Consider the following 26,226-nt stretch of genomic DNA (forward strand, 5'->3'; position numbering starts at 1 on the left):
AAGTTGTTGCATTTTCATTTCAAAGGGAAATAAATTAAAGATGCTGACTTGGACGAAGAAACATGACCGCATTTCACTGATCCTGGCTTCCTTACACTGGCTACCTGTTGCTTTTAGAATAGATTCTAAGGTGTTATTATTGACTTAGTAAGCCCTGAGACACTTTGCTCCAAGTTACTTATCTGATCTGTTATTGCCCTATGTCCCTTGTTGCACCCTGCGATACTCACATGTATGGTTGCAACTGTGTGAGATTTTCACAATATGATAATCGTCTTAGAAAATATTGCGGTTTCACAGTATCACAGTATTACAGAATTTATATTATCAGTAAGAATGACCCTTAAAGGAATAAAAACTGAGAGCTTATTGTTGGTTGAACAAATGTTTTATTACTATAATTGAAACTTCAAACCATTTTGTTAATGGAAGCATGTGTAAAAAGTCTCCCCTTAGAAAATAACTAAACTAAAGGGGTGATTCAACATCCAATTGCATTTATTTTCAATATCGTAGATAAGCAAATGTACACGGTATGATAACTGTCAACTTTTATATCATGGTATACCTTGAAACTGGTATATTGCGGCAATCCTACTCACATGTGTCATTCCTTGTTGTTCTCAAGTCCAAATTAATAAAGATCAGGGCCGCAAAGTATCATCATTTAAGCTACTTATAACTGCTTTTTGGTCATTTTACTTGTGTTTTATGACACTTAAATGCATCCTACCCTGTTTACTATGTACCTTTTCTCTTTATATTTTTAAATGTGTTCTGGTTTTATTGTGAAGCACTTTGTAACTGTGTTTTGAAGGTGCTATATATGGTGGCATGCAAAAGTTTGGGCACCCCGGGTCAAAATTTTGTTTACTTTTAATAGTTAAGTGAGTAGAAGATGAGCTGATCTACAAAATGCATGGAATTAAAGATGAAACATGGTTTTCAACATTTTAAGCAAAATTACAGTATTATTTTTGTTTTGTACAATTTTAGAGTGAGGAAAAAAGGAAAGGAGCACCATGCAAAAGTTTGGGCACCCAAAGATATTTGAGCTTTCAGACAACTTTTACCAGGGTCTCAGACCTTAATTAGCTTGTTAGGGCTCTAGCTTGTTCACAATAATTGTTATGAAAGGCCAGGTGATACAAATTTCGGAGTCTCTAAATATTCTGAAACCTTGTCCCAACAATCAGCAGCCATGGGCTCCTCTGCCTAGCACTCTGAAAACTAAAATAACTGATGGCCAAAAAAAGCAGAAGAAAACTATAAGAAGATAGCAAAGTGTTTTCAGGTAGCTCTTTCCTCTGTTCATAGTAGTAGTTCATATTAAGAAATGGCAGTTAACAGGAACTGTGGAGGTCAAGTGGAAGACTTGACAACCGGTAAACTTTCCAAGAGAGTTGCTTGTAGGATTGCTAGAAAGGTAAACAAAACCCCTGTTTGACTACAAAAGACCTGCAGGAAGATTCAGCAAATTCTGGAGTGGTGGTGCACTGTTCTGCTGTGTAGCAACACCTACACAGAAAAAGGGTGCAGAATTTCATGAAAAGAATACCTGTCCAACTGTTAAACACGGCGTGCATCGATCATGCTTTGGGCTTGTGTTGCAGCCAGTGACACTGGGAACATTTCAAGAAGAACTGAAACTCTTAGCTGGATACAAAAACCATTTAGAAGCTGTGATACTTGCCAAAGGGGACACTACTAAGTACTAACCATGCAGGGTGCCCAGTCTTTTGCTTCAGGCCCTTTTCCTTTTTTGTTATTTTGAAAATGGAAAAGGTTGAAATTAAAAAACAGTCTTGCTCAAAATATTGAAGAAATGTGTCATCTTTAATTTCATGCTTTTTGGAAATCAGTTGATCTTCTGCTTACTTAAGTACTTACAGTAAACGGAATTTTGATCAGGGGTGTCCAAAATAAAGCTTATTATTATTATTATTATTATTATTATTATTACTTTGACAGTGCACCTGGACAAACTTATGGTCCAACACCTCTGCAAGTAATAAATGCATGTGAAACTATGGGAACAAAGCAGAACACACTGCAGAACACACTCACACACAACTTCATTAACATCACAGGAACATATCAGCATGAGATTTAGGTCTATGACTCTATCACCCTGTAAACCATGTCCCTACATGCCAACCCCTTGGGACACTACAATATCATGCATAAAATATAACGATAAATAAATGAATCAAAAAGCTGTCATAGATTTTGTATTTCATATGTCTGGTTCTGTATTCAGCCTTGCATGTTAGCAGTTTGTCCACCAGAGGTCACACTCTAAACATTTTTGCTGGAATCACAGAGTGCAGGGTCTGACACATATGCCTGCATGTGGTAATCATTACAATCTGAGTTTTCTTTTGTCTTCACTGACTGAGCTCCAACATGTCAAATGAAATAGAAATTTTAGCAGCCTCCACCCTTTTACAGCTAAATGAACTGATACAGGCTAATGTGTTTGGATGCTGTTTCAAGCCCCACCACATCTTAATGTTGTAGAGTCACCTTAGCTGTTAGCAGTTGAAGCAAATAACACAGCCACTTTAACTTGTGCTTTTTTTTATTCCTGCCCATTAACTAAACAGATTGGTTCCCTAACGTCTTCACATATAAGCCCATTCTGGTTAATAAGACTATTAACATAACCAGACAACCTCAGAGACTCTGGATCCCTGAGCAGCACTATCACAGACAGTAAAACTCTGCTGTGCTTATTACAGACCTCTGCAGGTGTGATGTAGGACTGTGGTTCAGGCCATAGGCTTAGTTAGACCACAAGAGACACACACAACCGACTATAAATAACCACATAATTAAAGGTGTTGACAGGGAACTGACATTGTGGTTAAAACAGTTTCCCCCTGAGCCCCCCTTTGGGTAAAAAAAGTCTCACTGCACTGTAGCCTTAAAAATACTAATGTATCTTTAGAAGATGATGATATGCTTATCAATGGAGACTCTGTAGTAAACTTTAACCTAATATCTTGGCATCATGAGAGTATTCCTTGATTGTTATTTAGAATCACTGTAAGCTTAACACTAACTGTAAAGTGATTTCATTATAATTGTTGGCAGAGGTGTGGGCTCAAGTCACATGACTTGGACTTGAGTAAGACTCTAGTTACAAATTTGACAACTTTAAATTGGACTTGACAAAATCAAAAAAGACTTGCAACTCGACTTGGACTTTAATGACTCTTGCCTTTTAACTTGAAAATACTTGATACCTTCCTCCAGGGCCCAAAGATTAAAAGATATGTTATTTATTGTCTGATGTTAATGCTTTTCACGTAAAATGTGCAGATCAAAAGTTACAGACGGAGACACAACAATGTCCAACAAACTTACCTTAACAAATAAATGCAACATTTTTAAATTCAGTATATTATTACTCTGTTGCTAAAACAGTATTACATTCAGTGAAGAACACATTATGACTTGTTTAACTCAAAATTTAGGACTTGGGAGTTGGGGCTTGTTAGTCTTGACCAGGGACTTGACTCCGGACTCGCTGTCTTGACTTGGGACTTAAGTGCAAAGACTTGAGATTTACTTGTGACTTGCAAAACAATGGCTTGGTGCCACCTCTGCTAGTGGGCCATCAATAGACAGAGCAGAAGCAACAAAGCAGAAAAAGTCTATACCACTTGGGCTTTAACACATTCACCTGAGCCTCTTCTATAAAACCAGCATAAATTCATTTAATTATTTTTTCACCATACAAAGTTAACATTGCTAATGTGTTAACAAAAATTTGCTTGTTTATACATCCAGCAGACATGGAGCAACATCATTATTCATTTGGAGTCATGTGTCTGACCTCCTGTCCGATATAAGTCCAATATTCACTCTCCTTTTTGCTCTGCGATGGTTTCTACCAACTCCTGAGCTAAAATCTGTCTTTTTAGCTGCTAAATGCTCCACTATGTCCACTAGCTAGTCACTAACTTTGTCTGTGAGCTTTCTAGTGCTGGGCAGGAAGTGTACAGTGGGTTTATCAGAGCTTTCTCACAGAAAACAGCTGCCTGCTGCTGCTGCTGCTGCTGCTGCAAACAATATTTCAAGCATTTTTTTTTTTTCAACACTTGGGGGTACCCATAATAAGCGGGGGGTCTTGGGGGTCATGTCATGCCATTGGGCCCAAAAAGACTTATTCCCTCGTTTCACTTTTGGAATTTCATCCATGTGGTCTGATAACATTAGTAAAGTCTAGAAGAGCTGCACGATTGGATCATTTTATCCCGATCTGTTAACAAAGCACTCAACTGGAAGTAGCTAGCTCGGCTGGCGGAAGTCTCTAGTGCGTCTGCTTTAGGGGCCACACAGTGCAGATGCAGCGCTGATCGTATAATAATTTTATATGTGGCACTCTTTTGGCTTCATATAGCCTACCACAATGCAACTTTCATGGGTATGAATGGGGCCCCCTTTCCAGCTCTGTATCCAGTAGTCTTTATACAGCCATTTCCTGCCTTCTGGGGAGCTGTTATGCACCAATTTGTGCCATTTTTGCATCAAATAATGGTGGAAATGTCATGGCACATCCTGATTCAACTCAAGGCCATTAAAGGTAGCCTGGGACATGCTATTTGGGAACTTCACAGTAAGGGACAATGTAACTGGAGATGTCATGTTGGAGGGTTACAGCAGATGGCACAGAAATAAAGGGAAGGTGTCCAAAGGTGCTCTCTGGGTGCGCTTTTTTTAGCCTCCTTGGGTGTGCACTTTTTGCAATCCTCACCCTTATATTTATCTTTCGTACAAAAACATTCCAATCCAAGGCAGACTATAAACGCCTTAGTGAAACAAATCAATCATCCTCCATGATCTATGATAGCGAGCCAGCTATTGAGCCTTTTGGCAAGTGCATATCATATTTCACTGTGAGTGTGTTGTAACCCATTGGTATGACGTGATATGACACCATGACTCTCCTCTTTTTAAACTTGTTGATCAACTGTGCATAGATGCTTCTGGTTTTTCCATTTCATTGCAACCATTGAGGTTGCATAATGCTACCACCTAGTTTACCGGAGGCATTGTTGCGTGAGTTGCATTCTAGCAGTTTGTCAAATTAAATGTCCTCTGCTGCTTGTGTCCCCTGGGTCCCCCCAAAATCTACGCCGTGTGTAAAACCAAAACAACTGAAAGACACTGAAAAAGTTGTGTCGCGCTACTTGCTTGTTGATGCTGAATGTCAGATGTGTATACGGACATGTACGGAGCCCTCTGTCCATACCCTGCGTTCATTTTGTCCAGTACCACCATACCACCAGAGATCATGCGGGCAGTATAATTCAAGTGGGATACAAACATAAGACACGACAAAGACAGTTTTAAAATGGCAGAATAGAATAAATTCGTAATATAATTAAAGAATTCTCCATCCACGTGTTGCAATGTGTGTAAAGGCCTGATAGATGACCGCCGACTACAACACTACCTCAGTTAAAAGGTATTTTATTACGACCTCCTCTATCGTCGTCGCCATGTTTGTTGTTGTCAAAAATCTTTCACTCTGCTCTTTAGTGCCATCCAGTGGCTGTATCTATGCCAAATAAAGGATGCATGGAGGTGTGTGGGCAGTGATGGTCACAACCTTTGAAATGAACAAATATATTTTCCTATGTAAAGGGAGTGTAAATGAGTCTTAACACAAAATGCAGAGTCGTAGGTTTGTCACTACCAGTGACACTGCTTACGTGTCACATTCATTTAAGCCATTGTTAATGTAAAAATATTGATCAGTGCAGCTTTAAGTCCTATGTTTCCACGCAAAGAACCGCTTTTGACCTTCATCAACTTTTATTAAAAGCATCTGAATACTTCTCCCACCAACAATAATAAGCAGGTAATGAGAGTTCGTTATTCTAAACCTTAAAAAAACAAAATCATTGCTGATCTTGCAGCTGCAAGGATGATTTTGTGACTTAATACGAACATCCTAAAGTAGGCAAAACTCTCCCCAGCAGTCATCCATTATCCTGACAAGAGGCGGGAGACACGCCCCCTTTCACAGCGTCAGAGGAGGAGTTATAAATCTGTTTAAATGACTCAAGACAACTTACCTCTGCTCTCTACGCTCTCTCTCCAGGAACGAAGACAGAAGCCGTGCAGGGACCGAAGCTGTCAGTGAGCTGTCGGTGTCCGTCCACAGCCACAGTCAGACTAAAGCTCTGTAATGGGAAAAGAGAAGAGGAGTTGCATTCAACGCTGTTCGGCTTTTCACCACACAGACAAACGAGCGAGAGGAGAATATAGCAGCTGAGAAGTTCACGGGTCTTTCTGTAACATCTGGCACTTTGCTCTACTTGAGCTGAAGGCGAGAGAGGCTGACTTCACGTTAACAGCCGATTTCATCAACTGTTCAGCTCGACGACCTCCAAGTTCACAGCAGTAAGGTGAGTGAATACATGTCACTGCAGCGCACCTTTAGTTCACACATATCCATAAACCCACGTACTTCTTGTACCCTTTCACACTTCTATCTTCCCACTATATACCCACATTTGCACACTGTAACTGTTACCCTTAGCTAACGTCACACGACAGAAATTGACGGCCGTATTTTTTCATAATATGATAGCAAATTTCGTCTAACTACACCTTGTAGAAATAAAAGTAGTAGTAGAAATAATAATATAAAAATAATAACATTATTAGCTGGTCTAAAAATGACACCACACTATGCTTTCCCATTTTCCATCGCTGAAGTTAGGGTTACCCTGTATGGTCATTTTAAGATAAGGGACTGTTCTTTACTTATCAGAGGAGGGGGATGGCTGGGAGTGATTGTTATTTCTATTAATAATATTGCCATTATTCTGACCCTCGCTGAAGTTACAAATATTTTCCCTTGAGCTTCCCTGAATGACCTTGCCTCCACTTTAAATTAGTTATTAGATTTTTTTTTTAAATGTACCATTTGATGTTTTAAAGTTAAAAGTTGAAGACCAAATCCTGGAGTTGAAAACATCCTTGGTTTGACACTCTTGTCATGCATGCTGGTTAGTTTGTGCAAATGATCTATTTTTGGCCAAATTTCAAATGAGACATAGAATTTAGTGATTTTGATGAAATGTCAATATCATTATATATATTTATATATCATAACTCAGATTTGGAAGCATTTGTCACACATGATATGTCCAATGACTGTCAGAAATGTGAAAATCCAAGATGATTTCTGTTGCAATTTTTTAAAGAAAACTTGCCCTCCAAACCTGGGCGGTGAAATGCATCCAAAATACAACCATTTGAATTCCCCTCGACTAAGCCGTAATAAAAAACATAAGTCCCTCTCCATAGCTTAAAACATTATTTGACATGCCTCTTTCTTTTTAATAATCATAATAATCATAATAGGCTAATTATTATTATAGTAATAATAATAGGTTAGTAGTGGTGTTGGGAGGAGGAAAATTAAATGTTCCTCTCTTTTAAAGCTACTCTCCTCATCTTATCAAACATGTTACTGTAGATTTTAAAATATGAATATTTTTCTCTGTGCATGCTGCCTTCCTTGCTTTATGTGGGTCTACAGTACTGAAAGGGCATCTGTAGAATTTGACTGCAACTGTGGTAGGCAACTGCCAGAGGAACTGATGCCCTTGGTGTTAATTAAAATGAGACTAGTTTTAATGAAACCGAGAGAAAGAAAGTGAATGTAGCTCAGTGCAGTGCCAGTCTGACCATCACTCTCTGTAGCACTGGAGACTGTAGTGTCTCTGCTGCTTTCAGTCATAGCTTTCCTAGACTTGTATGAGCTGAGGTTGTTAATTATACCTCATATGATGAGCGTGTGTGTGTGTGTGTGTGTGTGTGTGTGTGTGTGTGTGTTTTATGTGGGGGATCCATGATTTAATTAGTGTATGTTTTATGAGAGAAGGAAATAGGTAGTAACCCAATAAAGTGGTGTCATTTTACAAAGTTTCACATATCAGCATCTGTGAATAAGATTATCAACTGCTACCATAAAGTGCCTAAGTTATTACCTAAATGTCAGGAAAACAAAGTTGACCGGAGATGGCTAACAAGAATGATCAGTCAAGCCTTTAAGCAAATATTAAAGCATACATTATCAATATCTCTCTCAGAAAATAATGAAAATGAATGCTCATCCCACATCTGCAAATGCAATGCAAAAGAGATTTGAGTTCACACGGATATAAAACAGAGAAAAGCAGCAAATCCTCACATTTGAGTAACATTTGAGAGAATGTTTGGCATTAATGTTTCTGTTGACGAATCAACGAATCAGCCGTCTTTTCAGTGCTAATCTTATAACATTTATAAAACTATGTCAGCTCTGAGACACTGACTGTTCATCATCTTTGAAACACATACCTCTGTATGCCTAAAGGTCAGAGATACTATGATAATTTACTCAATCTGATAAATTATACTACAGGATCACTCACACAAAGAAGTGTCACACAATGTCATGGCCTCATAAGACCTCTACTCCAATAAGGCTTTGGCAATACATAATGTACCCATAAACCCATGCCTTTTTATGCTAATTAAGATAGTACTGTTGTTGTGGAGTCCAGGAATATGATATGGTACAGTTGTTAGCCCTTTGTTAGGGGCATTAGTCAGTTGCATTCAGTTTGGGGAAAATGAGCCATTATTGGCTCTGTCAACCTGAAAGTGCACGCAGTTCGTCAGTGCGTCCAGACTGCAGTGGAATGTGTTTCTCTTCATTATTAGCTCCTGTTTCTATTGACTGCTTCATCAGCCAGTGTATTAGCAGAATACAAATAGCTGCTAATTCACTCACCTTTCTGTTGGGTGGGGAGGGGGCAGATATCTAACCATGACAGAACAATGGTGATTAAAACTAAATGGTCAGTCAGTCAATTTAATTGTCACTGGACATCATATAAGATGCAATGCCAGTGAAATATAATCCTGTCAGTTCCTTCAGTTTGTGCATTAATAATAGGTCAACCTGGTGGATATGTCCACCAAGTCAAGTCAGACAGTTTTCATCACCAATCTAAACAGGAAGTCACAAACATTTATAAGATCTTAAAAATTTTATTGTATGCAGCAGAGTGAGACTTAACACAAGGTTTTGTGTCATCAGTCCACATTCGTTAAAAATAAATAAATAAATATTGTCAGATGCAGCTCTAACAATTCTGCAGCAGGAAAGGGGGTTTCAGCCTCTGTGACTAGCACTTGCATCGGCTCATGTAAGGGCAGTAAATAGATGGATGAAATAAAGATAGCAGTCAGCAAAATGTATTCAGAAGAGAAAACACTTATTATACAGAATTGTTTATATTTTGTATGTTATTATTATTTATTATTGCTGAAGTATGAATGTGTTAGTAACATTTTAAAGTTGTAGCAGGTTGTAATAAAAAAGGGAACATTTAAAAAATGTACACCACTGGAAATGTGTATGGCATCCTCGTGTGTCAGTGTCTGTCTGTGGTGTTTTTCTGTCTTTGACCTAATATATGCTTTGATAAGCTCCTATGTGGAGTACAGTAGTCCTAATAGAAAAAAAATAAAAAGAATTACTTTATAAATACCAGGGGGAATTCAATTTTAGAGCATCTTACCAATCACAGAAGATATTAATTGGAGCTTGAATGTAATCAAGTCACACGTTAGATTACCTGTTAGTAATAAAAGCTACTTCAAGAGAAGGATCTCAGAGAATGAATTCTTTAGCCTTGCTCCACACTAGTTATTTGTTATTTGTTTTCTTTTATTATTGTCAAGGTAGTCCTTTTTTTTTCTTTTTTTCAGAACTTTTTAAAGTAGACTGCATTCAGCATGGTCAAGCGTACTGCCTGGAAGAATTACACATTTAAGTCAAGTACTATCTACATACATAGCATTGCAGTTGTGTCCTGTATTACAGTGGTTCCGTCAGAATTAGAGTGTATGTGTGGCGATAGCTGATGATGGGGGGTTGGAGGTGGTCTGATGACCACTGCGAACTTTCTTTTTTTTTTTTTTTTTAATGTCTGTGTGTCCCTTACGGTTGCAATGGTATGACATTTTTACAATACGAATACTGTCTCAGAAAATATCACAGTATTATGATATTACAGAATTTATATTATTATCAGTCAGAATGACCCTTAAAGGAATAGAAATGGAAGGATTATTGTTGTTCGAACAGACGTTTTTTTTTTTTTACTATAATTTAAATTTTAAAGTGCGTTTAAAAAGTCTCCCCTAAATAACTTAACTAAAGGAGAGATTCAACATCCAGTTGCATTTTTTTTAAATATCGTAGATAAGCAAATGTACGCGATATGAAAACCTTTAGATCACATTATACCTTGAAACCCATATATCACTGCAACTCTAGTGTCCCTTTGTATCATTCTGTGTCTCGTCTCTAAATGGATGCAGCACAGGTGGAGCTCTCCATGAGTTCATTTTTTCCTCAGCAGCAGTTTGTGAATGGAAGGGTGGATTATTGATCTGTTGACCCTTTCAGAGCTGATCAGATCAGATCAATGGATGAGAGGAGCAGGTGCTGCAAGCAAATGCAAACTTTTAGACCCAGCAGAATGAACAGTAAAGGTTCACTTTCAATGCGCCTGATGTTTTCCTGCTCCGTCTCGGCCTCGAGTGCGCTCTGCACTTGGTGCTATAAAAAACTGAATAGTATATATATTCCAATTGTGCTTACAATGAACGGTCCAGCTACAAAAATAGAAAATATATTTGTGGCAGCAGATGTTTTAATTGTGGCAGGCTGCCAAAAATAAATGAATGTTAGGGAAACCCTGTTTTGTGTTCTTAAATGATTTTTTACCTACCCCCATGCCATGAACTACTTATTTTTAACTCTCCAACCTAGATATCGATTCAGATACATATCATGGTTTCTTAGTCTTCGTTTACACTAAAATATCACCATCACTGCTTCCACTTCCTGAGACTTACCGGTATGTCAGTCACATCAAGGCTTTGTGTGGCAGAAGACGATTAAATGCAGGATTTGCATTTTAAGTGGACAAAAATTGTATCAGAGAGCCATTCGGCAGATGTCTTTGAACGTCTTGAATTAACACAGGTGTTTGCATGATGATTACATTGGCTGCTGCTCTGCAATTAGTTTCACACATGGCAAAGAATATTTAACTTGTTGTAAGATAAAGGAAATGTTTGAGGTTTCACTGTTAGTGTCCATGTTGTGTTTACTGTTGAAGGTTTTCTGGATCCATTATCCAAGGTCTCTTATACTCTTTGGTTGCTTTTTCCTGCTGTACACTTCATTATATGTCAAAGCATGGGGCACCGAGACTGCTTCTACCAGCAACCACCTGGAAACTACAGAGGAAGTGTTCATATCTATATAGATGCTAGTGATAACTGCAAGTGAATGACAACAGGAGAGACAAACTGCAAGGTAGAAGAAGTTTTCATGTTGGTGGATGAGCTGTTTGATCCATCCAAAATTGCTCTCACTTTATTTCACAGGGTGGAAGCAGTTGTATTATGCAGACTCAGCCCGATAATTGATTTCATAGCTGGTGATGTGCCGCCCAAAGGAATCTGGCACTGAAGACAGGAAATAGATGGAGGAAAAATAGCAAGTCCATTGAGGGACAGGGTGACATCAGACATCCTGTGTTCTCAGTATAAATCTAGTTTGGTGAAAGTGCTCCTGATTCAGTGGTGTAGTGGTAGTTGATGAGGTGGGTGTATTACTAGGTAGATAGGTAGGTTACAGATGAGGAAGTGGGCATACTCTCCTATATATTACAATGGCTGTTTAGCTGATAGGTGGGTAAACTGTCACTGGATAGAAAAACAAGTGGGTATACCCCGTATACCTGAGTATACCCTCCACTACACCACTGTCCTGATTGTAACAATGCTCTGAATATGCTGATGTTCTGATGTCACAGCTCTGGCTAAAGTATACACTGCAATCCATTGTACTCGGAACTCGGAATAAAATGACCTCCAACACAGAAAAGTGGAATTCCATCAAGCCCAAGTTTGCCGACATAAACACACTAATGTCACAACAACAACCATACAGAGAATAACCTTTTCATCAGTTTTCACTTTATGTAGTGTTTTATGTAGTGTTTGTGTTGTGAAACATGCTGTAAAAACATATTTGCCATTTCCATTCAGCTGTTTAGTGCTTGATTACAGAATTTGCAAGCATGTGTATCTCCCTCAAAATGAATGCCCACAACTATGTGTGCTATTGGCTGTGGTGGTTCCGAGTGGTGGTTCTCTATTAGGCTCAGCACCCATTTACAACATTTTTAGCTGTTATATGTCATTTTAATGTGCAAAGATGAGCAAGATAGTTGACTAATTCTTTTATGTTGTTTCTCTTCCCTAATGGTCCTGTGGTAATGGCTGTAGGGCCTCTGCAGATGCTTGTGAAGCTCAGAGACTTGACATTCAAACATCAGTTTGCTGCAGGTCTCCATGTTTTCACTGAGCAGATGCATTTAGATTGGAAGTTTGGAATACCAACTCAAAAGCCCCGTTTCCACCAAACACTTTCAGCATGGTACCTATGGAATCAAGAGTAAGCCTTCAGACATGGTACCTAGACCCTAGGTCCGTTTAGCATTTCCACCGCAAACAGTTCTCTTAAATGTGGGTGGGGTTGTTGTCACTCACTGCTCGATCTAGCACCTGCAGTATTTCCTCATTACCAGTGACACAGAGACAAGTCTACACTACATATTTATTGTCCACAGAACAGGGTTGGATGCTGCCATTTTCAGAACAAAAAAGAACAGGCTGAGTGAGAGTCTCTCTCAATGGGATATTTAAAAATAGCAGGTTTGTGCATTTAGTCCTTCTCAGGCAAGCTCAGGGGTTTAGTGTTACCGTAGCCCACAGGAATGACACTCCGCGATGCTTTTTGTTGTTGTCAAAGTGAAGATAAGAACATATGTAGTTCACATAATCCGGTCGAAATTAATAGATATTTTTAAACGCTTGAAGATCCACTCATTACTAAGAGTTTATGTCATCCAAGAGAGACAATAAAAAGTAATGGAGTGGTCAAAGTTGTCATTGATATTTAAGATGTTCTTATGAATTCACATCATCAGCACATGTTTTGAGTGACATTACAAGTTAACGTTCCACCTTAAAATTTGCCGGCAGTTGACCCAGTAACATCCTTTCATTTTATAATTATAGTTTACTAATGTATGTAAAACTTGCCATGTAATGAACAGTGGTTACATAAGCCTGAAAAAAAACAGCCACAGCTCAGCCCTGAGCAAGAGTGACTGTCTGCCATTAACCAATCAACAGACTGCAGTGTTTCTAGCTCCACCTTTTAGTAGTACCTGATCAGTGTGCTCTGTACAGAGGAGTGACTAAAAATGATGATGTCAGGAACAGTTCTATCGGTACTATCCGCAACTTTTCAGAGTGGAAATGTTAAAAATGCATACGGAACTAAACCGAACTGTACCGGACTGGTTGGTGGAAACGGGGCTAAAATTATTGACTTTCAACTTGCACTTAAGTCACATGTGGCCTAGCTGCTATAACTCAATGCAGTCACTCATTTAGCATTGTTTTCATTGTTTTTGTCCATATCCATAATATTAATAGTCTTTAAAGGTATTTTCCTGAATTTTAGTACTACTCTCTGTTGTCTAATAATTTCTACACCGTTTAGTCCCTCCTGTCCTGCTGTAGTACGAGACATGTCTTAACTGTCCCTGGCCTCTCCACTCACTCGTGGACTCACCTCATCTCTCAAGCTGACGTTCAGCTCGCAAATTTCAAGGGCTCATGGGAAATATTGTTTGTTAAAGGCAGCAAAAGAGAGATTTGGGTAAATCACATGATATACTGTTAAGTAAGGTTATGTTCCAAGAACAGACTTGTAGTTATTTACATTATTATAAATGTCAATGGGATTTTGAATGAAGTATTCCTTTTGTAACAGAACCAGGTAGTTCAGCTTTTACTTAAGCTCACTATTCATTCAAGTGCAGTCTTTAGCACAGCTTCCCCAACCAGCGAATCTGTGGAGGTCCATCTATCCGCTAGGTTCTGCTTTGCTTTACTAATCACGAACTCACTCACAATAACTGAGTACAGTTGATGCAAGTTGTAGGATGCTACTGTTTGGAAAAGCACAATGAAAAACAAGTCTTACATTGAAAATAATGATAACATACTGGAAGTCTCACATTATTGCACAGGTTTATTTGATGAACACACAAATTAACTAAGAATTATTGAGTCAACGTGTGGTTTGACGCCCAAGAAGCATGACTGTCAAAAATATTTGTGGCAGCTTTGGTCGTTTTAATCACTCATCACATGAATCATTTGAGCGTTCGATCGTGCTTGTCAATTTAAAGGAGCCCCAAAGTGGACTACTGGCTTGAAAACAGCATAGTTGCTGCTTGCTGTTGTCCAGTCAAAAAGCTCATAGTTGGCCTACAGAAACTTTTAAGGTGCGCGCAAAACTGTGGCATGGCACAATGCATATGCACAATGCACATTTAAAGAAATTATGATGGATAGTTTGCTGTATTTTAATATCATTATGCGAAATCTGTGTTGATAAAATGCCTTGCTTTGCAGCATTGAAACCAAGCAAGGAAGACTTGCATGCTACGTCGCAACATTAGCCTGCAATTCTCTTCTCTATTACTAACATTACACACTTTAAAACTCACCAGACCAACCAACTACCTCTGCAGCACGGTCCCAAGCCTTATTCTTTTTATTTATGTCTCTGTAACCAAACAGTGACACATTATAAAGGACTGAGTGGGCGTGAACGCAAGTAATCAACTTCTCGATATCCATTGTCGGAACAAGTGTGCTGTAGATACCAAAGTTACATGGCTTGTTCTCTGGGACCTGCTTCATCGAAGCACGTCAGCATTCTGATTGGTTGTCACTGAACCACGTCAGAGCTCATTACCGTAAAGTTAAACGAGTATTAACTCCCCTCCGAACCTGCTCCGGTCGCTTTGGTCACCCAAGACACGTACTGACCCCACAAACGGACCGGAGTTCATTTTAACCAAACCAAACAGGTTAGGTGTGAAAGCACACTCAAATTGCTTGTCATTCACACCTCTTATTATCATAACAAGTTGGCAAGGCTATTTCAAAGGCTCCTCCAAATGCAGTCAAGGTGCTCTGCTTTTTATGCATTAATCTGGTGAACATTAGTACCCATTGTGGCCCTCAGTTTGCCAAAATCCTTTGTGCTTTGCTCAGTTGTTTATGGTGTGTTCACATAGTCCTTGTCAACTGATTAAATTGGAAAATTTTCATGTGTGTGAAATGGATTCAGCAGGCATTCAATAATGTGGACATTCTGGTTACGATTGGGTTTTCGGGGGAGCTCAGTTATGTGATTTTGCAAGCAAATATCATATTGTGGTCTCAAAATCCTGGATAAGCTTTATCGTGGTTTTAGAAACCCAAATACGCTGACTGTTAACAACTAGGATGCTGTGGTACATAAATAGTTTGTGAGGAAACCAACAAATATAATGATGATGAATTATTTAATCTGCAAGCTGAAATAAAAGTTAAAATCTGACACCAGTAAGTCAGAGGGTAGCCTACATTTTCCTGCAGTTCTGCTTTCCATTAATGCTGAGCTTATGGCAAAAGCAAATATACACCTTTGTTTTCACAGGAAATGTAGTTGGCATAAAGTTTCTTTCAAAATAAATGCACTATGTTGGTACAACATTGTGAATTGGTGTTTTTTTTCCTTCAACAACGAACGCACGTGGTTACATTTCGCCAACACTCGCATGTGGTTGGGTTTAAGCAACAAAAGCAGGTGGTTGGGTTTAGGAAAAAAAACAGGGTTTGGTTTTACAATCATACTGGAAGCGAACACCAGCCGCCCAAGTGAAAGTCAGTTGTTGGTGGACCTATTCACCACCCTTCCCTACTCGGACTTACGCTCCCACTGCCAGGCACCATTTAACAATAATGGCGACCAGCTATGTATCATGAAGACGTGAAAGGATGGCTTTTTTCGTCGGTATCTGATGCAGGAAGTCATTGACCAAGAGGCGATTTTCAACAACTTTGAAAAGAGACCGAGTTGCACTAAGCACGGGAGCTGCTGGTCTATCACTGCCTTGATCAGTTAGTTTGTTTGTGTTATTTTGTGACTTGGTGAATCTGAACTAACCCTTTAAAACACCAAGTCACACAATAACACACACAAACTAACTGATCAAGGCAGCAGTAGATCAGCAGCTCCAGTGTTCAGCGAGGTAAAATTAAATGTTTTTGTCAATGTTGTCTGGCTCTGAAGAGAGCATAGATAAGCTTCACTTTTAGTTTAGTTCACTGTAGATATGGGCTGTCAGTTTGGGAAGTACTGAGCATATGGTTGGATAAATGAGACTTCGATTATTCTGTGTGAGTAGTGTGTAAGTATGTAAACAGATATTTTATAGTTTTGCTGTTGTTAACCCCTATGACTTCAACTCATCAGATACTGTCTCTGTTTTTGGATTCTTTGTTCATCGTGAAGGCATGCAAGAAGGTTTTCTTCATGAATTCAATGTAACAGAGTAACTGATACACAGATGGTCATGTGGGGGGTGATCTAATTTTTACCCATGCTGTTGTTGTATATGCAGTGTAAATGTTGAAAAAGGGCAAAATATTAGAAACCCCTAAAATTATTTCAGGCTCTAAAAAGAGAATTTATTGCTAATATAGTGAAAAGTGAAATATGTGAATTAGACAGTTGGACTCACTTTTTCAAGTCATTCAAAAGATCAGCTCATTCATGAATAAGCCTTCACTAACAGGGAGGTTTGATCCCAGTGCATGAGGCTGTTTGTGGTTTTAATGCAGCCTTGGGCTTCTTAACATGGTGTTCCTGTGGCTGATTAGAGCCAGGTGTCTACTCTAGAAAATGAGGGTATTGAGGGCAGTCTGCTTCAGTGCAGAGGACCAGCTGCTGCAATCTCAAATAATCTTGTGGGAAGGCTCGCTGTAAAGCTAAACATGCCCTTGCTGAAATTAGACGCTCTAGAGGACAAATTGTGCTGCTGTTGCTCATTTGGAAAATGAAATCTAGCCCTGCAATTATTTTATGTTGTTGTTGGCGCTAATTATAAATCATGGAAGCGGCTGAAGAGGCAGTGTTGCTGACTCATTGCTGAGTAGCACATACTGCTATGGTTGTACTCAGTGTGATTCAAAAGCAATATTACTCCCAGCTGTGCATGAAATCAGTTCAGTTTTGTAATGGAAAAATGAAGAAAAGAGAAATATAGTAAATGTTGCCTGATGGCATATGTTAAGCTCTGTTTCCACCAGCAGCTATAGCTACTTTACTGTTATAATGTTATAATGGATTTACTAAAAGTTTGGGTTTTGTTTCCACAACGGTTAAAAGATATGATAAAGAAATGAGCAGCTGAATCAAATGAACTTCATTTCCAGAAAGTGTAGGCCTCTGCATCCTGTCATAGAGCAGCAATGCTGCACAGCTTCAAAGAGCCTTCTCTTGGGACATATTATCAAGTTAAAATAAGAGTTATTGCAGGCCCAAAAAAGCACGTGTGTGGTTTTGTTTCAGTTGGACACAACTTTGAACTTGTTTGGTGTAAAAAAGCAACTCTCTAATGCGTGTGTGTGTGTGTGTGTGTGTGTGTATGTGTGTATGTGTGTTTTTTGTTTTCCTGTTGGGGTTTCACATTCCCATGCCCCCACAAGTAAATAGCCCTAAGCTTTTTACCAGGAAGTTCCAAAACCAATCGATTGGATCTGGTGCCAAGAGCCACATTTGGGAAGACATAGCTGTGTTTTCTGTCTGTTGTAATTCTAAATTCTGAGCACAGTAAATGTACTGTGGATAAGATGTGAAAACTTGCTGTTGGTTTTCTTCTCAAGTTTTCTTCTCAAGTTTTTACACAGGTACAGCCAGACTTTTGGGTTGATCCCACATGACCTACCTAGATGTTTAAGTTAGGGCCTCTGTAAATGTCGGCTTCTCATTCAAATCATTTATTAAAGAAAAAATACCAAACATTCACATTTCAGCTTCTCCAATGTGATGTTTTTCTACTTTTTATGTTTTACATCATTAAAAAACCAAATATCTTTGGCTTTTGGACAGTTGGTCAAATTAAACAAAACATTTGAAGATGTCACTGTGGGCTGAGAATTTTTCTCCTTATTGTTTTTTACACAGTTTTATAGTTCAATCAGGAGAGACTCATTCTGTGAGAATTTTTTTTTTTTTTTACATGTGCACATAAGTATGAGAAATGTGAAAAGACTTTGGCAATTAGACCCCATCGTGATGTCAAATATTCCAGGAGGGCGATTAAGATGTAGTAGATGGGGGAGCCCCCCCTTTGGAGCCAAGACGCCGGTGGTAGTAATAGTGGTGATGAGATGAGATGAAGAGGAAACTGAGGATGTGGATGTAAAGAGGAGTGGGCCTTTAGTAAGCTCGTCCTGAACTCTGGATAAGGTGATTGGAGGTGAATGGGGTGAAGGAGGGTGTGACAATTCGGCCTAAAATGACAGCTGACACAAGCAGAGAGGAGAACAGGTTTAAAGTTTGGCAGCAGCAACATGAATGACTGAAGGAGATTGTGGAAAAGTTTGATTGGCTATCTAGGAGAAGGAACGCCAATAATCAGCTGATTGGAGGAAGTGGTGAGATTGGGATAGAGAGAGAGAGAATTGATTTAAACAGATAAAGCATAAAGAAAGTCTTCCTGATTGAACTTACGCTGAGCTTCATTAAGTTAACCTTGAGACTTTTACATAATTACAGTATGCACTTATCGTACGATATGTGGATATGACCTTTTTGCTGACCTCAATATTGCCCATTGTGTTTTGTTTGCCTACGAATTTCAGAATAAACAGCAGGTTTTCTTGACCAACATAGAGTGCTCCAGGAATGAGTCTTGAAGTCCGTAAATGAGTAAGCATTTTTGTACTCCCCATTCCTTCATCTCAAAGTGAATGGGTTTTTGGTTAGATGCCTGAAATAAGGTCTGTCGTCAACACAAGCTTAAGAGACTTTCACTTTTCGTTCTATGGCGTTAAACATCGGTAAATACCCCACTGTGAATTTTTTAGCTTTTAGGTGTCTTTAAAAAGGCAGCTGCTAACAGGTGGCTAAATGAGACTACAGAATATCATCATGCCGAACATGGCCTTATTGTCTCATTGTGGTGGCAACATTAAGTCATGCAAGTATGTTGTAGTTGGTTTATAGCCTAATGTCAGCTTTTTACTTCTGGCAGTTGCATTTATGCTTGAAAAATAATGAATGTGCTGTTTACTTGTGAAGATTATCTCACTCAACAAAACGGGATTATTTTCTGCAATAACTCAAAATCCAATGAAAAAAATCCCATAGGCTTTTTCGCAAGAGAAGCAGTGCGATGCTACTTGGGGCTACTCTTATAAAGGTACTGTAACTTTATATATACTTTCTTGTATATATTAACCGGTGTAAATTACTTATTAAAGCCTCAGTTTGTAAAAATGTTGAGTAACAGTGACATCAGCAAGCAAATTCTAGATTGCAGCTCTCACTCACGCTCACCCGCTCACCCCTCCCGTCGGGTAAGTGACAGTGGCCTCATAGGACAAAAAGCCTTGCGCAGACAGAGATGGTATCATCCACGAGTTTTTCAAGTTTTTCAGGAGTAGGCCTATCTAGTGATGAGAATATTTATTTAGGAATCTAAACCATATTACGATATTGTAGTGACCCTGCAATCAATGTTCTGTTATAATGTCAATGTTCTGTGAGTTAATGGCATGTTTGGCATGGGATTGAATGAGTATAGGTAGGGGGGCGGGGTGTGAGTGTGACGGGGATGAGAGCTGTGTGAGTGCGGGTGCTGGTGTGTGTATGAGCAAGCTGGAGGAGAGAGCAGGAGTGCACAGTTGGAGTTACAGCTAAGTTCTTGTTTGTTGGTTGTTTTGGTGTAGTTACGGCCAACAGTAACTTGTACTGTTCAGTAATAAACGGTGGTTTGCCGAATAACTGCGTCATCCTTTCCACATGTCCTGGCGGGCGCTACAATATGTTATAGCTTACCAGTGAGATATAGGTTATCTGTGAGATATAACGTTATGTTAGGAGTGTTTTATCTCTAATTGTTTTGGTAACACGAGCAAACATTAGCACAGTAATGCTAAAATAACATGTTTATGTGATAGTCACGGCACAGTGCGGCAAATATAGGTTGGTACGATTATAATATATGCGTTTCCAGAGTGTTCTTCCACAGGAGTTCTTTCCACCTGGAATAAGCAACGCCGATATTCACTCACGTTTTGTCCCGTCCTCGCTTATCTGATCTTTTTCTTTTATTTGGTGGCGTGGTTTCCCTCTTACAGGGCAACACATGTGTGTGGTCCTCCATTTAAAGTGCGACAGAATCATAAAAGTACAAAGCAGGTTCACGCAGAAGCGCCCCAGATTCATCTTCACCTTAACCGTCTCCAGTGACAGCAAGTTCTAGGTAAATGCGAAAGGCGAAGCGCGTATATCCCTTTCGGCCACTGTATTCAAATATGGCGACACAAGAAGGCAGCCTCCAGCAGACCGCGCCCTGCCTGTGTATATATAGAGAAATCATTCTAAGCCTATGAGAAAGCTTCCATTTGTATGTGAATTGCATTACACTTTAGTAAATATATATTTATGAAAGCAATAGTTGATATTTGCTAATAAACAACCATGTAAATTACACATTGTAACTTTAACAAAATATGTTCCTTTTTTTCATATTCCAGTTCCAGTGCCACATTCTTATTATATCAGTGGCATAAAATGGTCTCAAAATGATAATAATAGCATGTATCACAGACTTAGTTTGTAAAAGTGTACAGTTTTCCATGCTGTTATTCTGTCGCTCTTTGAACAATGACGGAGGCCAGAAGAACTGCAGAGATTCAACAGATAAAATGTGAGTCAGGTCAGAGTGCTTCTCGACTGTTCAGCGATTGGGGGCAGCCCCATGAGTAACAGAAAAATAAACAATTTAAAGAAAATACTTATACAATTTATGTTTATTTGTCTATAATAATTCACAGATATTATACAGCCTTAGTAGGCTTGCATGATAAGTTGTAGTTTTAAGTCTACTTTGCTGATCACAATAACAATTTAGTCACCTAAATTAACTTTTTGTACTGATTTAAAAAAAAAAAAAAAAAGCCAACAACCTCCTGAAAAACTTTTAAAATTGTGTCAACTACACACACATAAACACACTAGTGTGTTAATACCAAATTTTGATAAACAATATTATATCGACCTACATTCAGACAAACATTTTTATAAGGATAAGGATGATTGCGGACATTAATTTTAGATGAGTAATTAGTTTGGAGCTTTTCATAGGGTGCCATGTATTTATTTCAGTTGTTTCCACTTCTGTTTCCACTGTCCTGCCTCAACTGTTTGTCCTCTTCACTTTCCTCCTTGCCCTGTCTTCAGGTTGATATGGTTAACAGCAGGGTGGAGGCACCCGCGGTGGCAGTGATGGGCGGTGGCGGAGGGACAGCGGGCAGGCTGTGTGCAGGATGTGGAGGTCGAATCGCAGACCGCTTCCTGCTCTTCTCCATGGAGCGGTACTGGCACACGCAGTGCCTCAAGTGCTCCTGCTGCCATGCTCAGCTGGGCGAATACAGCAGCACCTGCTACAGCAAAGGAGGCATGATCCTCTGCAAGAACGACTACATCAGGTGAGCCCTGTTGATCTTTGCAGTGAGCCATAAAAATGTCAGAAAATAGTTACATTACTTATTATATTTTAATAGGGTGACTATTAATCTGTAACTTAATGCATTTTAAAAGTAACATTCCCAAAACTGACAGCATCACATGTCTAAACTAAGTTTACCAGTGATTTGAATTAGTTTTCTTAAGTTCTAAAGTCAGAAAAGGGATACAAGCATAAGAAATGGCGGCAGTAGCTCAGTCCATAGGGACTTGACTTGGGAACCAGAGGGTCGCTTGTTCAAGTCCCTGTATGGGCTGAGTATGGTGCCTTCACTGGAAGCTGGAGAGATGCCGCTGAGGTGCCCTTGAACAAGGCACTGAACCGCCTTAATGCATATACAGGACTTGTTTGTGCTTGTGTGTGTATTTTTGGGCCTGTGTGTATAAGACAAACGAGTGAAAAAAAATTAATTTCCCCTACTAACTACAAAAAATCATGCTACTAGTAATTCTTCACAATTGGTTATTCTCAAACACATCACTGACAAAGAGTTCAGCAGGCTTTAGACTCCTGTGTTTAATAGACAGCTCACCTACAATGTTGGTTTTGTGTAGACACATACCTTACGCCGTAGCATAGTTTATTTTTGTCAGCTGAAACCATTTCTCTCAGTGGAAATTAAGCTTTTTTAAATGTTTATTTCGTTGATAGGAATTAATAAATTGTAAAGACAATAAAGCCTTCACTAAATAGCATTTTAAATCTTGTGTCTGGTTTACCCTGGCTTCATATGAGTAGAGTAAAGTCTACTAGCTGCTAGGCTAATATATGTTATGTTATGCTTATGCTGATAATGTTAACATTTTGTATTTGTGAGGAAAACATGTCTTGCAAAAGACAATTCAACCAAAAAGGTGTAGGCTGAAGTCTCAGCTTATCGCACCCACCCTTTGTCAGTGAACAGTTTTGTACTGTTCTCTTTAGTTTTATACAATGAGAATGAAGAAATGAGCAAAACACAATATATTATATATATCCTTAAGTCCTAAACAAATATCCATATACACACTGGTGTTCATAACTTGGTTTTTTATTTGTTAATCATCTTAATTCATCAAGTTTTGGACACATTTTCATTTCCTATTCAAAGCTACTCCACCCATTAACTCATTTGACTGTTACACATCTTTGTTTTGCATTTGTTCTAATATGTGTTTTTATAAACATACAAGTTCCTTTGACATGCTGACACTTAAGCAATATCACACGAGAGGGAGTGATGTTGTACTGTATATCGTCACGGCTGTGGCCTGTGGCCTCGTGCCGAAGACAATTATAGGTCGGTGTATATAGTCTATAGTGTCAGTTTGCGTCAATGTAGCGAGTGTGACAGTTGGTTAATTAACGGTTGTATTTATATTTATAACACCTGTGAGCAGAATGATTTTACTGTTACATGTCCCAGTGATGTTGTACTCTATATCAGCACTTATTGAATGCCTCTCGTCCAATCAAATTACTCGGTCGGAACTAACTGTTGTATAATCTCTAATTTGGAACAACTTCTGGGTACAGTCTGGCAGCGTCTTATTTTTTACTTAATACATTAATTGTGCAGTTTTAAAGTCCACCAAATCTCTAAGATTGAGAGCATGTAAGTTTATAAATAATTTGTTAGTTGCCTCATGATAATCAGCTCTGTCTATGATTCTTATAGTGCTCTTCTGTAGCAAAAAAAATGCATTTGTGATTGTTTTGTATGTGCTTCCCCAGACCTCCACACAGTAGGTAATATATGAATGATATGATGAAATTGGATTGAGGATGTATTTTGTTTTGTAGTTTTTGTGTTTTATACTTCAATAGACTTTCACAAATTTGACTTTACGGGGTTTATATGTGGTTTCCAGCATAATAGTCTTTTACAACTCCCAAAAATGAATGAATGAATAATGCAACTTACATAGAACACTTACATTTCATCAAAAAAGTTTTAACATTTAGCTGAGGTAGAATAGTTTTAGGACCTGCTGTCATTGTCTTCTTTTATCTACAGTAGTGTAAGATTCGAATATTGCTCCCATTGTTACAGGCTTCTCTTCCACCAAAAAGCCCAAAGTATAAACAAACCGAAAAGTTCACCAAATGAATACCAACATATAAGAAATACACTGTTTGATGCTAGCATGGTTAGCTGGTTACATTTGTTGCATGCAATACAGTTTGCTTACGTCTATCAAATGTTGATTAAATGATGCCTTGCAGCTTTACCAAGCCTTGAGAGTCAAAGGTGACACTGATAAACAGGAGAGGGCTGCTCAAAGAGACCTACATGTAAGGGAATAGAACGCTACAGTGAGAGCAAAATGGACACCACATTGCAGGATATATGAATGCAGCCAATCAGAACTCTGGAAAAATGCTGTTCTTCAAAAACAAAGAACCCTGTTAAGCCTTTCCGCATTTACGGTCTTACCACATCAAAACCTCTCTGCAGAAAGTAATGATCCTGTTTGTGATCATTAAACCTATTCATACTGTACTCATTCTGTACCTCGCTATGTCATGGTCTAAGTTTAGTATGCAAACACATATTTTGCCTCATTAGTGAAGCTGAGTAACATATTTTGTCTGTGACAGAGATAAACAGAGCAGGGAGGAAGGGAACCAACATTGAGGGAATTATTCCGAAATGAAAGCAAATGTTAAAGGTCAGGTTAAAAATGATATAGTAAACATGGTAATGGTAAACGTATATGTGTGTGTGAGCTTGTGCCTGTGCATTTAGTGTCTGTCTGTGTGGCAGATTGGTGTAAGACAGATGGAGATTTTGTGGGTGCCCACATGTCCGGGGCAAATGCTGGGCTGGATGTTGAAAGCTGCAGCTCAAGGCCTGCTAAAGACGACCTGAGACACAGCAGACTTTGTATATCAGGCCAGTAATAATACAGTGGCTTTCAGGACCTCTCTCATGAAATAAATAAAGTTTTTAGTGTACACTCAGATTACACCACAATCTGCAATAAGATACACTTTATAGTCATGAGAGGTCCGCTGTATATGAAGGAAATTCCACATTTAGTTCACAAGTAAAATGGGTCAGCTGATGTTTATTCAGGTGCACATTAAAATGCCCCTGATTAATATTCATGTGGTATGACAGTGGCGTTAATCCAAATTAGAAGTTGGATGTGGATAGGTTCCTGGTGTTATTGGGACTAGCTCCAGGTTGAGCTTATTTAAACTCATTGAAACCAAACATGTCCATAGTAAATTGCAAAAATCTGGCTCTGAAGGAATTCTTAGCAATCTCAAAAACTTATGTTATGTCCCGTTATCCACAGGATGTGGCTGTGACATGTTTGGTCTCCATCATTGCTGCCAGAGACAATCAGCTGCCAGTTTAGTCAGTGTACCAGTGTCCAACTGATGCTCCAGTCCACTTTCTTCACCTCTTATGTCCACAGGATGCGTTTAAGAAGTGGTCAACCAGTCTGGTCCTCAGCAGACACATTTTCAGAGTTGTTTGTGGACTTTTTGTGTTTAACAAGCATTAAATACACATTTACAGCTTATTTTGATCACTTAAGGCTGAGACACATCCAGCATCTTTTACCTCCTGGAAAACGCAAGGTCTGACACTGGGTGCTACTTTTGTGCCAACTTTCAAGGGGAGGAGGCTGGTTGGGCCTGACGTTGCTAAACAACCATAATCTACGTACCAATAATCCCTAGTTTGTAGCTGATCTTCTTCCAGGCATTGTTTTTATGCCTCTGTGCCAGCGATAGCTGTGGCCTGAGGCATTATGTTTTTGGGTTGTCCGTCCACGCGACCAAGAAATTTAAAGAATTGCAGAATGGAACAAATTGGTAATTTAGTGAAAAGTATTCTCCCTCCACACGGGATGTAGGTCCCCATAGTGGCTGCACAGATCACTGCCATCTACAACGCTGCCTCTGTTTAAAGGTACAATATTACAACCTCCTCCACCATCACCTCATTTGTTGTGTGAAACTTGATTCTGCCCTCTAGTGTCATCTATCATAAAGGATGCATGGAAGTATGAGGGCAATGACTCTTTGCTTCTCCACTGCCTCCTAGTTTCACTTTTACCCAATGTTGGCAGTAGGAGGATGCTTAGCTCACCTCCCAGCCCTCCCATTTTCTGCTGAGGCCTGACGCAGACCCTCAGTTGTGCTGTGAACAGAACCAAGTGTGTGTCCGCGTGACTGTAGCTGTCCACAGACCTTCAATGCAGAAAGTATGCCCGAGCCTGACTACTTTAATCCGTCACATAACAGCGGCGATGGCTTAATGAAAGAGGAAATAAATATGAGAAAGAGAACTTGGAACAGCAGCTGAAAAGAAGGGAGGAGGGAAATGCCTCAGCATCCAGACCTCTGACATAGTGACAGAGTTCCCAGGGAGAGTCTCTTCAGAGAAGCTCAGACAAGGAATATACAGGTATATAGTAGTGAAATGAATATTCTAGTCAAATTAGATCTTTAGCATTAGTTA

At 39.1% G+C, this 26,226-nt stretch overlaps 1 protein-coding gene across 1 annotated transcript in view; it reads left to right on the top strand.

The window, feature by feature from the left end:
• Window positions 1-6,098: 6,098 nt before the first annotated feature.
• lmo4a (LIM domain only 4a) overlaps window positions 6,099-26,226 on the top strand; it is a 38,361-nt gene continuing 18,233 nt past the window's right edge. The window contains exons 1-2 of the mRNA XM_033647696.2: window positions 6,099-6,422; window positions 21,482-21,729. Of these exons, the coding sequence (XP_033503587.1) occupies window positions 21,488-21,729 (242 nt within the window). The 5' untranslated portion in view covers window positions 6,099-6,422; window positions 21,482-21,487. The remainder of the gene's footprint in view (window positions 6,423-21,481; window positions 21,730-26,226) is intronic.

This window comes from Epinephelus lanceolatus, chromosome 19 (genome assembly GCF_041903045.1).
Source record: "Epinephelus lanceolatus isolate andai-2023 chromosome 19, ASM4190304v1, whole genome shotgun sequence".
Taxonomy (NCBI): domain Eukaryota; kingdom Metazoa; phylum Chordata; class Actinopteri; order Perciformes; family Serranidae; genus Epinephelus; species Epinephelus lanceolatus.